Source organism: Populus alba, chromosome 7, assembly GCF_005239225.2.
Source record: "Populus alba chromosome 7, ASM523922v2, whole genome shotgun sequence".
Lineage (NCBI taxonomy): Eukaryota > Viridiplantae > Streptophyta > Magnoliopsida > Malpighiales > Salicaceae > Populus > Populus alba.
The window spans coordinates 8,616,162-8,631,347 of record NC_133290.1 but is presented as its reverse complement, the minus strand read 5'-3'; the positions used below and the strand labels follow the sequence as shown (position 1 = coordinate 8,631,347).

The window sequence follows — 15,186 nt, the reverse complement described above, 5'->3', positions numbered from 1 at the left end:
CGTAAACACCAAAATGGAAATTAGCAAGCCATCATTCATATTACAAGAACTACAAGAAACTTGAAAAAATTCATAACAAAAATAATTTAAAGCCAAATCAACTTAAAATTCTATACATTGGAAAGGACTAAGCACGTATGGATGAGGGAGTCAAAGTTTTGAAACTGAAATTTTTAAATCGAAATCCTACTGCATATGTCCATGACTCATGACCTATTTTCTTTTTAACAATCCAAGAGAAAAAAGTAAATTGCCATGCTAGTTTCATACAAAAAAAAGAAGAGCTTGGGACGGCATGCTTTCATAACACATATGTATCATAGACTAGAAATCAAAGCAAGACCTGGCCAGCTATTTCAATAAAATGGAAGGACACGAACAGAAAAGGGAGCTGCTGATGAAGAAAACAAATAGCCCCCTTCCCCGGTTCCTTAATTCTGTCATGCTAGTTTCATACAAAAAAAGAAAAGCTTGGGACGACATGCCTTTATAACACATATATATCATAGACTATGAAACCAAAGCAAGACTTGGCCTGCTGATGAAGAAAACCAACAACCCCCCTTCCCCGGTTCCTTAATTCTGTCATGCTAGTTTCATACAAAAAAAAAAAAAAAAAGCTTGGGACAACATGCTCTTATAACACATATATATCATAGACTATGAAACCAAAGCAAGACCTGGCCAGCTATTTCAATAAAAAATGGAAGGACACAAACAGAAAAAGGAGCTGCTGATGAAGAAAACAACAACCCCCTTCTCCGGTTCCTTAACTTTGAAAACAGTGAAAGACAGGAGATAAAAAAAAACACCAAAGGCTAGCCAAAGTTTAACATAGTCAACTATCCAAAGCTCAAAACCACGGCAGGAACAAACACAAAGCAAACGGGCATTATATAGTCTAAAATTGAAAACAAATCTGCAAAACAAAAAAAAAAAACAGATACAGAAGATTTAAAGGCAGAAAAGGAGGAAAAAATTAGGACTTACCTGTAGGTCTCGCTGAAATGGTTTACTGCAACAACTGAAAAAAAAAAAAAAAACAAGCGCACGTTGCTGTCAAGGTTTAAAGCAAAACCCCCTCTCCGTCTTGTCTTTTTTTTTCTTCCCTCACGGTGACACCAGAATGCAAGCAAGAAACTCCCTCTATTCTGCGTTTTTTTTACTCTGCCTCTCTTGCGTTTTTCCTTTATTTTTCTGCTATTTTTTTGCTGTCTTTTTGCTGCCCTCGTTAGGTCATTAGAGGGGCTTATATATAGTCTAAATATGTCTCCATTTAGGAAGGATTCAATGCATTAATTCCAGGACATAAATCCCTACTGATTTGCAGTAAAAAAACGCAAAAGGAAGCTGCAATATTCTGATTTTATGCTGGTGTTTTACGTCTGATTTCTTTCCAGTTTTAGTGGAGGGTGTGGCTATTTTCTTTCCTTCCATAAGGCCAGCTGCTCCCTTTGAAATGAGGCAAGAAAAACGTGGTTGCAGCTCCAAAATTCAGGCATGATGATAAGGGAAAAACAGCAGGAATTTGCAGCGAAAAAAGAAAAGAAATCAGATGGAGGGTGCAGCTGCAAAGTCTCATTTTCCTTATTTCGGTGTGGAAAAAATCCTGTTATTTATGATGATCCAGCCCCCTCTCCAGCTTTCCATATCCTTCTTCAATTCAATCCCTCATTTTAACAATTTTCGATTCAGTCCTTGGTCCAAAAAAAATCCTTCGAATCAGCCCCGCGAACTTGGGTTATATCCTTCCCGTGACAGAATTTTCTACCTTCACGTTAGATATTCAAACGGGAATATCTTGAGCCTCTGATATCAAAATCAAGTGATTCAAAAGCTCAAATTATTCTATGCATCTAGGACTACAACTTTGATGAAGGAGTCAAAGTCAGATAAAATCTTTTTACAGAACAGAATCTAGAAGTAATTTGGTTAGTCAAAAGGGGTCTCCAGGTCTAAACTTAAAAACTGATGAATGCCGAGAATCTTGATATGACTGAGAGTACGAACTAAGAACAAAAATAAAAAAAAAACTAGGCCAAAAATAGTTTTTTTTTTTAGTGCAGACTCGGGTCAATACCCTTCTTGCGGCAGAATTCTCTGCCTTCACGTTAGATATTCAAACAGGCATATCTTGAGCCTCTGATATCGGAATCAAGTGATTCAAAAGCTCAAATTCATCTACGCATCTAGGAATACAAATTTGATGAAGGAGTCGAAGTAAGATAAAATATTTTTACCGAACAGAAACAAACAGTAATCTAGTTGGTCAAAAAGTTATTGATCTGACAATGCTGAGCATCCAAATCTGACTGAGAATCTGCCCTAAGAACAATGATCCGTAGGACCTAATAAAGGTGTATGCTAATTTTTCAACATGTCATGAGTGACAGAATATACCTAGGATGGTCAGATATCATACGAAACCAAGTCAGAATTAGAGCCTAAGTTGGAACAAAAAATTGCCATAGCAGCAAAACCGTTTTTTTTTTAAGTGCAAATTCTGAGGGATTTATTCAACCTTAAAGACCAAATAAAAAAGGAATGAATTTAGCATTATGAAGACTCCTTATCAACCTAAGAAAACCTGATGATTTTGGTAGCAAAGGGGAAGGATAAAAACAAAAACAGCTCAAACAAGGCTTTCGAAAAAAAAATATTTCTTTTTGTGTTTTTGTCAATTTTCTAGCGAACATGAGTTAAACTCCTATACTCTGTTCAAAAGAGGTATACACCATCTTTAGCTATGGAACATTCAACACTGAACATTCACCATAAACCTATAGGTTTGATAAATGTTAATGGTTTCTATAATAAATTGTTGTCTTTCCTTGATCAAGCTATGGAACAGGAATTTCTAACATATTCGGCACGACAAATCGTAATCTCTGCTGCTACTGCTGAACAATTGATTGACCAACTACATCTTTCATCCCTGTTATTGATCCCTGCATGAGTCGCCTAAATTGGTCAACTAAGGAAAGCTATAAAAAACTTAGATTAGATTTGAGCCTTCATTTGTGAAACCTTGTGTCTTTTGGTTTTATTAATAGCATATTATTTTGTTTTGTTACTTCTTATATTTGTTTAAGTGTGTTTTAGGTTTGTCATTGTTCGTTGTTTCAGGTGATGTCTTCTATACTCTATCTTTCTACCTTCAAACATTGAGGACAATGTCTCGTTGTGGTTGGGGGGAGAGGGTAGTAGTTGACATTAAAAAAAAAACTAACTTACTAATTGTTTTTGCTATTATTAAAACCATTTGACAAAATTTTTATTAGGATGGCAGAGTAAGGAGTCAGTTTTATTAACTCTTGAGACGCATCTTAGTAAGTATCCTTATTAGGATGCCAGAGTAAGGAGGAAATTTTATTGACTCTAGAGACGCATCTTAGTAAGTATCATTATCAAGGTGTATCATAACACTTCTTAAAATATTCAGGTTTACAAACTCTGGCATTGTTATCACTTGATTCTTCTTATATACTCATTTAACAAGTATTCTTAAACCTTCATTTTCACAAACACACTTTAACATATGATCGTGGGTTGCACATTGGATTAGTACATTAATTATGTTATCACTTGATTCTTCTTATATACTCATTTAACAAGTATTCTTAAACCTTCATTTTCACAAACACACTTTAACATATGATCGTGGGTTGCACATTGGATTAGTACATTAATTATGTTCTGTTGTTGAAGGTAACAACTAAGGGAAAGGGATAGTATATATAAAAAAACAAATTTGATAATATTGATGATAATAAAAACGTAGATAAGTTTGGTTTCGTAGCCTCCTTAACCTAAGCAATTAAGCCCGAAGGGGTGTTTTAACACCTCATACCATAAAGTCAACTGACTTGGGAGCTATTGGCCCAAAGTTTGTTACATGGGTTAAGGAGAAAAGCTTAAGGTAATCAAACATTGCACTATCTATGTATCAGTATCTGCAACCCGAGTTGCTAAGCTCATAGGGGTGTCTCAACACCTAATGCCCTAAGACCAACTGGTATGGGAGTCATTAGCTGAAAACTCGTTACATGGGTTAAAAATATATTGTGTTTTAAGTTGTATGTGTATATAAATAAAAAAATAAGAAAATAAGAAAAAAATAAGAAAAAAGAAAAATCTCAACTCAATGAAGTTAACCTTAAACATTCGAACATAATATTGTTTTCTTACAACAAAAGCCCTATCATCTATGTTTTCATACATTTAGCACATAAAAAGAAGGTTTATTAATATCTTGTTTAAGAAGTATAAAGCAGGAGTATAAATTTAATGAGAGTTTGTTTATCTGGATAGATTAATGGAAGTTGAATGATGAATGCCTTGCTTTGTGAAACTTGCAAATTGTTTTTCTATTTTAACGCTTTGATTACTAGGGACTAGTAATAAGCTGGTTGGGGGTGTGATTAGTACTTAATAGTGCATGTTTATCAAGGTTTTATATCATCATTTTGTACTTAAAGTATCAATAACTCCTTAACTAAAGCATGTTTTATAATAACAAGTCTAATACTATAAGATACCTTAATATATGGTAAATGTTCATCTTAAATACAGGTCTATCACATAAATCAAAGGATTGATTGATGAATTCAACTACTGAAATTTTGAAGATAAAGAAGGGTGAAGCTTAGAAAAGAGATGTTGGTGCAGTCCAAACTGGAACACTGTTCGGTAATTGGGTCATATCTCGAGTTCTAGATGTCCAAATAATCTCAAAGTTTTCACATATTTGGTAAGACATAGGCCTACAACTTTCATGTGGACACCAAGATCTAAGAAGGCCGTTTTCAAGTCTAAATTATAGCAACAACATAGATGTCTGAATCTGTCCTGCAGCCCAGATACTTTTCAGTGTTCAACCCATATCTTGAGTTCTAGAAGTCCAAATGACCTCATCTTTTTTTTTTTTCTGGAAAGCTAAGAGAATTTCCTAGAACTTTCATGAGTGCATATGGTTCCAATTCTGATGTTAGCAATGACGTTTTATTCAGGCAAAAAGATAAGGATTTTCACCAAGTCAAGATGTGGCCACCCACTCAATAATTATTCATCAAATCAATAGTTTTAAATTTTGGTCTATAAAAGGAGGCATTTGCCATTCATTTAGGCATCTTGGTGTTCATATCAAGATCATGCTCTTGCTCTCTTTCTTTGTATTTTGTAATGTTTAAGTTTTATTTGATGTTATATTAATCTCTTGTTTATGCTCTTCATTTCCTTTCCTTTATTTGTATAATTATGTTCTTATCTTGTTTATTTATATTTCTTTCTTTCATTATGTTTAGCTAAATCTATTATGTCAAGGTGAAAAGGGTACACTAATGGTGTAAAAATAAGTATAGTATAAACTCAACATGGACTTTAATGCTTGATATTAACATGTTTTATATTTGTTATCTTGTTCACTTTTAATACTTTGCTTGTTAAAAGGTTAATCTAGATTTATGTTGTATAACACTTGGTACAACAAATACTTGGTACTTTCATAGCCCATAATGTATGGTATAACCGACACCTGAGCTATGAAAGGGACTTGATTTGTTGTTAATTTAAGTTATAATCATGAATGCCTGACAACATTTACAAGTATTAGCATTATTCGAATAAGATAACTAATGTAATCATGTTAACAATTTATAATCTGATTGGAACCTCCTTCGTGTGTGGTTTTCAAGTTGAGTAATAAGAGTTTATACTATACTTGTTTGAAATACCATTAGTGGATCCTCTAACCTTGACATTTATTTTTATCATTGTTTAATCCTTATATTAATGTTCCATCTCAAAGCTCTCATTAACTTCTTCCTCTTCTTCTTTATTACTACTACTACTACTACTACTATTATTATTATTTACATTCTTGTTAAATTTTATGTACATTAAGTATGCTCTGTGTTTAATCAAGGATCCTGACATTGTTGGTATTGCCTTGTTCATTCGCATCAGAAATCTGTTTATATTATATAATATATCTCTTTGATCTTTTCATAAAATCAGTATATAGGTTGGAAACCTGTGACCCGATCTTTTAGATCATTCTCATGTATAACAACGCCACGTACTGAGTTTTACTATTATTATTATTACTATTAATATTATTATTACTATTACTATTATTGTTATTATTGTTGTATTGTTATTTATAATTTATACAATTAACCTTTCTGTGGTTCGACTCCGGTCTTGTCGGGTTATTTATTACTTCGACACTCCTGCACTTGGGAGAAGACATCAAGCTTTTGGTCATGTCATCGACTCCATCACAATCACAACTACTTGTATATATACATGCTTTTTCAAAATAAATAAATAAATAAATAAATAGAGAGAGAGAGAGAGAGAGAGAGAGAGAGAGAGAGAGAGATAGACTATAGCTGGCCTACATATAGGTGGTATGATTGCATTTTCAATTTCTCAACTATAAATTCTTCTCTTCCTTCCCTTCATTTCTACTCAACCCATAATTCATCAAATATAGAAGTGTGTAGAAATGACAGGTTCCTCAACTCATCATATAAGAAAATATTTGTGTTTTTGATGGATCCAGTCCTGGGAAAGAAAAGGAGTTTTTAAATCAGCAAATCATTTTGGTCAGGTACTAGCTGCTAGAAAGATTCATTTAGTGTATGGGGGAGGCAACCTTATGTTAATGGGGGGTGTGTTAATAACTGTATTTTTAGGAGGCAGTCAAGTTTTGGGGGTTGTCTCCAAAGCTTTAGCAAATGGGGACATCATTGGAAAAACAATTGGAGATGAACTGTATATCCCCCACAATGTCTGATCGACTGAATGCCATGTTTAACCATGTTGATGCCTTCATTTCCTTACCAGGTGGTCTGGGCACATTGAAAGAGATCTTTCATATTTCCTCTTGGATCAAACTGCACATTCACCATAAACCTATAGGTTTGTTAAATGTTAATGGTTTTTATGATAATTTGTTGTCTTTTCTTAATCAAGTTGTGGAACAGGAATTTCTAACATATTCGGCACGACAAATCATAATCTCTGCTGCTAATGATGAACAATTAATTGACCACCTACAATCTTTCATCCATGTCATTGATCCTTGTATGATTTGCCTAAATTGGTCAACTAAGGAAAGTCGTAAAAAGCTTAGATTAGATTTAAGCCTTCATTTGTGAAACCTTGTGTCTTTTGGTTTTATTAATATCATATTATTTTATTTTGTTACTTCTTATATTTGTTTAAGTGTGTTTCAGGTTTGTCATTGTTCGTTGTTTCAGGTGATATCTTCTATACTCTATATTTCTACCTTAAGACATTGATGACAATGTCTCGTTTTGGTTGGGGGGGGAGGGGTAGTAGTTGACATTAAAAACAAAAACTAACTTACTAACTATTTTTGCTATTATTAAAACCATTTGACAAAATTGTTATTAGGATGGTAGAGTAAGGATGAAATTTTATTGACTCTTGAGACACATTTTAGTAAGTATCATTACCAAGGTCTATCAGAATACTTCTTGAAATATTCAGGTTTACAAATTCTTGCATTGTTATCACTTGATTATGCTTATATACTCATTTAACAAGTATTCTTAAACCTTCATTTTCAAACATACACTTTAACATATGATTGTGGATTGCACATTAGATTATTACATTATTTATGTTCTTTTGTTGAAGGTAACAACTAAGGGAAAGGGATAGTATATAACTTGTAAAAAAAAATTGATAATATTGATGATAATAGAAACGTAGATAAGTTTGGTTTCATAGCCTCCCTAACCTAAACAATTAAGCCCAAAGGAGTGTTTTAACACGTGATACCCTTTAGTCAACTGACTTGGGAGCTATTGGCCCAAAGCTTGTTACATGGGTTAAGGAGAAAAGCTTAAGGGAATCAAACATTGCACTCTTTGCGTATCAGTATCTGTAACCCGAGTTACTAAGCTCATATTGGTGTCTCAATACCTAATGCCCTAAGACCAACTGGTTTGGGAGTCATTAGCCTAAAACTCATTACATGGGTTAAAAATGCATTGTGTTTTAAGTTGTATGTGTATATAAATAAATAATAATAATAAAAATAATCTCAATCTAAGGAAGTTAACCTTAAACATTAGAGCATAATATTGTTTTCTTCCAACAAAAGCTCCATCATCTATATTTTCATACATTAAGCACATAAAAACAAGGTTTATTAATATCTTGTTTAAGAAATATGAAGCAGAAATATAAATTTAATGGGAGTTTGTTTATCTGGATAGATTAATGAAAGTTGAATGATGAATGCCTTGCTTTGTGGAACTTGCAAATTATTTTTCTATTTTAACACTTTGATTACTAGGGACTAGTAATAAGCTGATTGGGGGTGTGATTAACACTTAAAAGTGTATTTTTATCAAGGTTTTATATCATCATTTTGCACTTGAAGTATCAATAACTCCTTAACTAAACCATGTTTTATAATAACAGGTCTGATACTATAAGATACCTTAATATATGGTAAATATTCATCTTAAATGCAAGCCTATCACATAAATCAAAGGATTGATCGATCAATTCAACTACTGAAATTGTGAAGATAAATAGAGGGTGAAGCTTAGAAAAGTGATGCTGGTTCTGTCCAAAATGGAACATTGTTCGGTAATTGGGTCATATCTGGAACTGTAGATCTCAAATTTAGGTCTACTTTTATATGGATGGAAAGCTAAGACATAGGCCTAAAATTTTCATGTGGAGTCCAAGATTTAAAAAGGTCGTTTTCAAGTCCACATTATAGCAAGAACGGATAAGTCCAAATCTGTCCTGCACCCCAGACACTGTTCAGTGTTCAGCCCATATCTCAAGTTTTAGAAGTCCAAATGATCTCAATTTTTTTTCCTGGAAAGCTGAAACAATTTTCAAGAACTTTCACGAGTAAAGTTGATTCAAATTCTGATGTTAGCAATGACATTTTGTTCAGACAAGAAGATAAGAATTGTCACCAAGTCAAGATGTGGCCACCCACTCAACAATTATTCATCAAATCAATAGTTCTAAATTTTGGCCTATAAAAAAAGACATTTGCCATGCATTTAGGCATCTTAGTGTTCAGATCAAGATCATGCTCTTGCTCTCATTCTTTATATTTTGTATTGTTCAAGTTTTATTTTATTTTAAATTAATCTCTTGTTTATACTTTTCATTTACTTTCCTTTACTTATATAATTATGTCCTTATCTTGTTTATTTATGTTTCTTTCTTTCATTATATTTAGTTAAATTTATTATGTCATGGTGAAAATGTTACATTAATGGTGTAAAAATAAGTATAGTATAAACTCAACATGGACTTTAATGCTTGATACTAACATGTTTTATATTTATTATCTTGCTCACTCTTCATACCTTGCTTGTTAAATGGTTAATCTAGATTTGTGTTGAACAACCCTTGGTACAACAAATATTTGGCACTTTCATAGCCTAACTATATGGTATGACCGACACTTATGCTATGAAAGGAACTTGATTTGTTGTTAACATAAGCTATCACCATGAATACCTGATAATATTTACAAGTATTGACATTACTCGAATAAGATAATTAATGTAATCATGTTAATAATTTATAATCCGATTGAACCTCCTTTTTGTGTGGTTTCGAGTTGAGTAATAAAAGTTTATACTATACTTGTTTGAAATACCATTAGTGGATCCTCTAACCTTGACATTTGTTTTTATAATCATTTAATTCTTACATTAATCTTACATCTCAAAGTCCTCTTTATTATTACTATTACTATTATTATTGTTGTTGTTGTTGTTATTTATAATTTATATAGTTAACCTCCTTGTGGTTCGACCCCGGTCTCGCCAGGTTATTTATTACTTCGACACTTCTGCACTTGGAAGCAAACATCAATGTTTTGGTCGTGTTAGTGACCATTGATGTCTTAGGTGGTGCAATCGGGATTGGAACATCATCAATACAAGAACAACCCACAGGTGGAGTAGGTAACATACACTAAATGTATGCTAGTCAATACACACTCGATCCCTTTACCCGGGATCCTAACATACACTAAATGTATGTTAATCCAAAAGTGGTGATCCCCTTACCCATGATCCTAACATATATTAAATGTATGCCAGTTCACGCCTCAAAGCACACTTCTCATATTTTCTTTGTCAGGGATAATTTCATCACTCGGCAATTCACACAACCTTTCACCTTGAATACACATACATTCAACAATTCACATTTCACATTTCACATCGGTAATATATTAAATCATGAAATTTAACTTAGAAATTATAGGTGCAATTCACCTACCTACAATAGAAGCTCTACTCGTGCTCCCTTGCTGCTGTTGTTGCACCACGCCTATGGTCCCTCTTGCAAATCACAGGTTTATCTCATAAATTTTCCTTACTCAAGGATATGTTTTATAGTAACCATACCAATAGCCAATAAGTCTTTCTTTTATTCATTTCTTAATATTTTATGTTTTTCTCATTTCACCTATTAATATTGTCATTCTTTGTCCAAACATAGTTATCATTCCTTTCTTTATATTTGAATTGTTTCTATTTAAATCCTGAATTGTTACTGTCCGACCTCTTCTCAAATGTTTAACTATATCTAGAGTTATAGATCTCCGTTTCAAGTGAGATTTGTCTCATTCGAAAGCTAAGACATGAGGCTACAATTTCTATGAAGGAAGGAGAACTCAGTTCTGCCTCTAAGACAGTCAAAATTGCTCATCAACAAACATTTGGATTGTTACTGTCCAACCGTTACTGTCTAAACAATGAACTATTTATGTCTATACATTGGACCGTTACTGTTTAGACATTAAACTGTTATGTCCAACTGTTACTGTCTAGACATTAAATTGTTATTGTCCGACCTCCCCTCATATTTTAAACTATATCTAGGCCCCGTTTGTTTGCTGGAAAGTAGTTTCTTTTTGGAAAGTGAATTCCGAGAAAGTATTTTCCGATGTTTGGTAGTGTAATGGAAAATAAGTTGAAAAACACTTTCCAGTGTTTGGTTATGTCATGGAAAATGAGCTGGAAAATAACTTATTAATATTTTATTTTTCTCAAGTTTATTAAAATAATGAGGAACAAATCTTACAAATTTAAAAGTTGAATGAGAATGAAATTGAAAAAAAATATAATTTCATAAATTATCTCAAATAAAATAAATAATAATCAAAATAATAGAGATCAAATCTAAAAATAAAAAAAAAGAAAGATGAAGAAATTAAAATAATAATAATCAACATTTCATAAATTATTTCAAATAAAATAAGTAACAATCAAAAGAATGAGGACCAAATTTGATAGATAAAAAATTTCAAAAAAAAAATAATAAGGAAAAAGAAAATAGCAATTATAAAAATAAGGACCAAAGTTAATATAAAAATAAAATTTTAAGCTCCGTTTGTTTGCAGGAAAGTTGTTTCCTTTTGGAAAGTGAATTCCTGAAAAGTATTTTCCGATGTTTTGCAGTGTTATCGAAAATGAACTAGAAAACACTTTCCAGTGTTTGTTTGTGTTATGGAAAATAAATTGGAAAATATTTTATTAATGAATTAATTTTTTTTCAGGTTTATCTAATATATATAAAATATTTAATATAAATATTTAATCACTTACAATAAAAAAATGAAATCTAAAAAATATAATAATGAATTTTTTATTATTATTATATGCTATATTCATACATAGCTTATTTTATAAAATATAACTATTTATTTCATATTATATTATATAGAAATAAGCTTGTGAAATATTTTTTAAGTAAAACCTATTAATATATTTTTTTTCAATTTTAAAAGCTTAAAATAAGTTTTTTTTTTTCATATGAAAAAAGCCAAATTAGTTTATGGTAAGAGTTATATATTTGGGTTTTTTTTTTTTGTATGAAGTATTTTTTAAAAGATAAATAGATACAAAAATATTTTGATGGGTTTTTTGGATAAATATATATTTTTTTTTACGAGTAAAGGTAATTATCCCTTTAATATATATCAAATAAGCATCAATAAATAAATATAAATACCTAACATCAAACATAGTCATGCATAAATATTACGTTTCGATGTCATATACATACATATTAGTTCAAATTACAAACATAAACATGCTAGACCGAATTAAACAAGTAAACATACTTGTAAAATAACAAACATAGTCTAAACCCAAATTTTCCACATATTCAAACCATCTTAGCAAGCAGGCATGTAGCAGTGTTGGTTCACAAAATTCTGAACCCAAATTTTCCTCAAATTAGCATTTTTTGCCATAAATGCTTTTGCCAACATTTCATTTTGGACCAAATGATCAAATGCATCCCCAAGAGTTATCTCATCAAAGCCTTCAACTTTCATCACTTCCACATACAACGCATTAACATCAAGTTGATTTTGGCTGAGACTTTGAATTGCAAATGCTACATCTCCAATTTGTTTAGACAACTTTTCAACACCATCATCTTCATACATGCGATTTCTCTTCCTATGTTGCCTCTTTTGTGTAATAGAGGAAGATGTCTCTTTTCCCTTTGAAGTTTCTTCATATTCCCCTTCATTTTCAATTGAAATTGATTGCTCTTCAGTGTTCTCTTCCAAGTTGACATCAGCATATGATTTGGCATAATTTCCGGTTGCCATGTCTTTTCCAACAACAATTGTCATTATCTCATACATATCAAGTTTTTTGTTGAGATACTTGTCATGATTGGGATGTGCCTGTTCATAAAGTATAGAATATGCAATTTTTCAGATTCTATAACATTTTAGAAACAAAAGTAAATATAAAAATTACAAAGAGTTTAATATTTATCATACCTTTACTTCTTCATCATATACATCTTTCGAAACTGTAATCATCTTCAAACAATCATCCCAGCCAAAGCCACTTTTATTTTTAAGCTTGGTTATTATTCCCCATTCTTTTTTCACAGTCTTGAGATGATTGTCCACATGCTTAGGCTCGCATTGCACGTTGAACTTTTGACTGATTTATGTAGCTACCTTAACAAAAGATTCTGCTTTAAAATTGGAAGAAGGTTTGCTTCCTTTAAGTGCCTCCTCGGCTAATATCTCAAGCAACATGTGAGACATAGGCTTAGACCATGTGAAGTGCTTGCCCTTGCATTTTTCATTCAGTGTGGAACTCATTTCTACAAAAAAGAAATTACAAATTTATACAAAATAAAATCATAAAATATTTACATTTAATAAATTTAATATAAAAACTACAATTAATAATTAAAGGAGAAATTATAATAAAGTCAACATCTACTCCAAATACATAACAAAGATAATACAAACTCAAGTAAGACATAATAAAAACAAACACATATAATTAACACTCAATTACTAGTTTCTTTGAGTGTTATAATCATTCCACATGGTTGAGGCAATCATTTCTCGTTTTGTTATCCACTCCCTATTCTCTTCCCTTTCCTCCCGTTGACTTAAGTTGATTGTTCGTCTAATTGGTTCACTTTCCGAACATATTTCTTCCATAAGAAAGTCATAAGGATCAACCCTCATTATATGATTATGAATAATACAACATGCAAGCACAACATCTACTTGTGTTTCATAAGACCAAAAAGATTTTCCATCAATTGATCTAAAATGACTCTTCAAAATACCAAACCCTCACTCAATAGTGGTTCTCAATGAAGAGTGTCGAAGATTAAATAACTCTTTTTCATTTTCTGGTGAACATTCTGTAAACTCATTCAAGTGATATCGAACTCCACGAAAAGGAGAAATGATTCCTTTTCGAATACCGTAACCAGCATCACCAAGATAATATTTCCCTATAAATTAAAAAAACAACCTGTTACTATCTTTATGTAATAAGACATTTTATATGTTTATTGCATATAATACATACTTTATTATATACCTTCTGGAATTTTTAGACCATTAGATCTTGATAATGCATCACCTAAAACCCGTGAATCATGGGCACTTCCTTCCCAGCCAGCTAAAACATATATAAACTTCAAATCAAAAGTTATAACTGCTAAAACATTTTGTGTTGTTCCTTCTTTTCGTCCTCGAAACTTTCCTTGAATCTCAACAGGAACATTTGCAGGAACATGGGTACCATCAATTGCTCCCACACAATCCTATATAAACATGAAAAAATAATTTATAACCTTTTCTTATGAATGTAATTAATTAATTCATAAAAATAGTGGTATTGTTTTCATACCTTAAAATAAGGATAGAATCTTATATTATTCATTATCTCTGCTGGAACTGTATCCTCTGGATCTTTAATAAGGTGTTTGTATAACTTAAGAACTGCTTTTAAAACAATTCTAAAGTAACGATGGATAGTTTCAACAGACCTATAGTATATACCACTAATAACCCGAAATCTTTGGTTTTGGTCTACAATTTGTAAGAACACAATTACTTGCTCCCTAATAGACACATTTTAAGTTGATCGTAATAGGTTACGACTTGTGAGAACATCACACAATCTATATAATACAATAGGTTTCATACGAATTTGTTCAACACAATGTCGATCACCTCGATTCAAAATGCTGTCAATATAGAATTCTCGTTGAGCAATTGCATTTATACGTGGTTCTCTTGGTATATAAATTCTATTTCTTTCTTGTTCAATAATAGCTACCCCCGTAGCTATCACAGTTACAGCTGCTCCCATACATGCTGCATGAATTATCTTACTATCAATAACATGAAAGTGAAATTTTCTGATAACAAAACCTAAAAATTTAGGGAAATAAATATTAAAAAAAGCATATAAAATACTAACACAATCAATATAATAAATTATGCTCAAAGAAGCTGACGATATACAATTCATAAGTTCACAACGATCAATAAGATCAATCATTTTAATTCTTAAAATTAATCTGATTATCGAATAATTAAATAAAAATAAGTTTCGAAAATCATCCTGCATGCAGCAACACAACACATGATCGAGTTGATGTCTAGGTTCAATTCTAAACTATTTTGATTTGGCAAGACGGTCTATAATATTTGGATGACAAACAAACTAATCTACCCAATCATCAGTTACAAATTAGGGAGATTTTATTGTTAATCTTTATTTTTAGAGGAACAATACCTACCTAGAGTTGTATTACATTAGATTTCATTACGTTATTAAACATATAATTTATAATTGAAATTACAAATATAAACTATAA

General features: G+C 31.5%; 1 protein-coding gene across 1 annotated transcript; it reads right to left on the bottom strand.

Annotated features, from left to right (window-relative positions):
- Positions 1-12,059: 12,059 nt before the first annotated feature.
- On the bottom strand, positions 12,060-12,958 carry LOC140955759 (uncharacterized). The gene is made up of 2 exons (XM_073410286.1): positions 12,824-12,958; positions 12,060-12,724 (listed from the first exon to the last, which is right to left on the bottom strand). The coding sequence occupies exons 1-2, from the start codon at positions 12,863-12,865 to the stop codon at positions 12,203-12,205; spliced, it is 564 nt and encodes a 187-aa protein (XP_073266387.1). The 5' UTR covers positions 12,866-12,958; the 3' UTR covers positions 12,060-12,202.
- Positions 12,959-15,186: the final 2,228 nt, after the last annotated feature.